The sequence below is a fragment of the Penaeus monodon genome, chromosome 27, assembly GCF_015228065.2.
Source record: "Penaeus monodon isolate SGIC_2016 chromosome 27, NSTDA_Pmon_1, whole genome shotgun sequence".
NCBI lineage: Eukaryota > Metazoa > Arthropoda > Malacostraca > Decapoda > Penaeidae > Penaeus > Penaeus monodon.
The window spans coordinates 34878126-34878835 of record NC_051412.1 but is presented as its reverse complement, the minus strand read 5'-3'; the positions used below and the strand labels follow the sequence as shown (position 1 = coordinate 34878835).

The 710-nt window shown below is 47.0% G+C and overlaps 1 protein-coding gene across 2 annotated transcripts in view; it reads right to left on the bottom strand.

Moving 5' to 3' along the window:
• LOC119590799 (transcriptional enhancer factor TEF-1-like) overlaps nt 1–710 on the bottom strand; it is a gene marked incomplete in the record, with an annotated part of 156884 nt that overhangs the window by 7260 nt on the left and 148914 nt on the right. For both annotated transcript variants that reach the window (XM_037939524.1, XM_037939525.1), the window contains 1 exon segment: nt 82–209. In XM_037939524.1, coding sequence (XP_037795452.1) covers nt 82–209 — 128 coding nt within the window.

The following is a 710-nucleotide window of genomic DNA, read 5'->3' as shown; positions in this document are numbered from 1 at the left end:
ACCCTAAACTACTCCGGGGGAAAGATTCAGAACCTCCCCCCCCCTATCACAAAGGCATCGAGCGCTCTCTCTCTCCCTCACCTTGAGCTTGGCCTGGATCTCGCGCAGCTTGCGTCTCGCGAGAACCTGGATGTGAGACGAAACTTGCTTGCGGGTTCGGGTCTTGCCTGTCCGGAGCTTGATGTAGCGGGCGATCAGCTCGTTGCGGCCTGGGGGGGAGGGGGAGGAAGCGGGTCAGTCATGGGGCGCCAGCGAGACTAATGGAGCATACAAATGGCAAGAATTAATGGTACCAAGGGGGTGTAAGGATGGTACAAGTGGTACATGTGGGGGTTTATGAATGCTGAGTGGTGTAAATGGTACATGTAAGTAGTAAGAGTAAGTGCCATACATATGGCTTACCAGTGGTACACGTGGTATAAACAAGGTATATGACTGGTACAAATTGGACATAAAACAGGTGTAATATGAACAAATAAACTTCGTAAATGTGGCAAATGATCGGTACAGATCAATGGTACACCAACAGCAGGTCAGCGAGGAACTGCAAGGGAGGTGATGGAACAAATGAGCGGTTCAGCAAAAGGTTTTAATGCAGCGAATAAAAGGCATGGGAGCGTGAGACATCTTAGCATATGATTACTAGATACATTTATGAACATGTGCATAAGCATATAGTATTCCATATATATCTTATCTATTTATAGAAA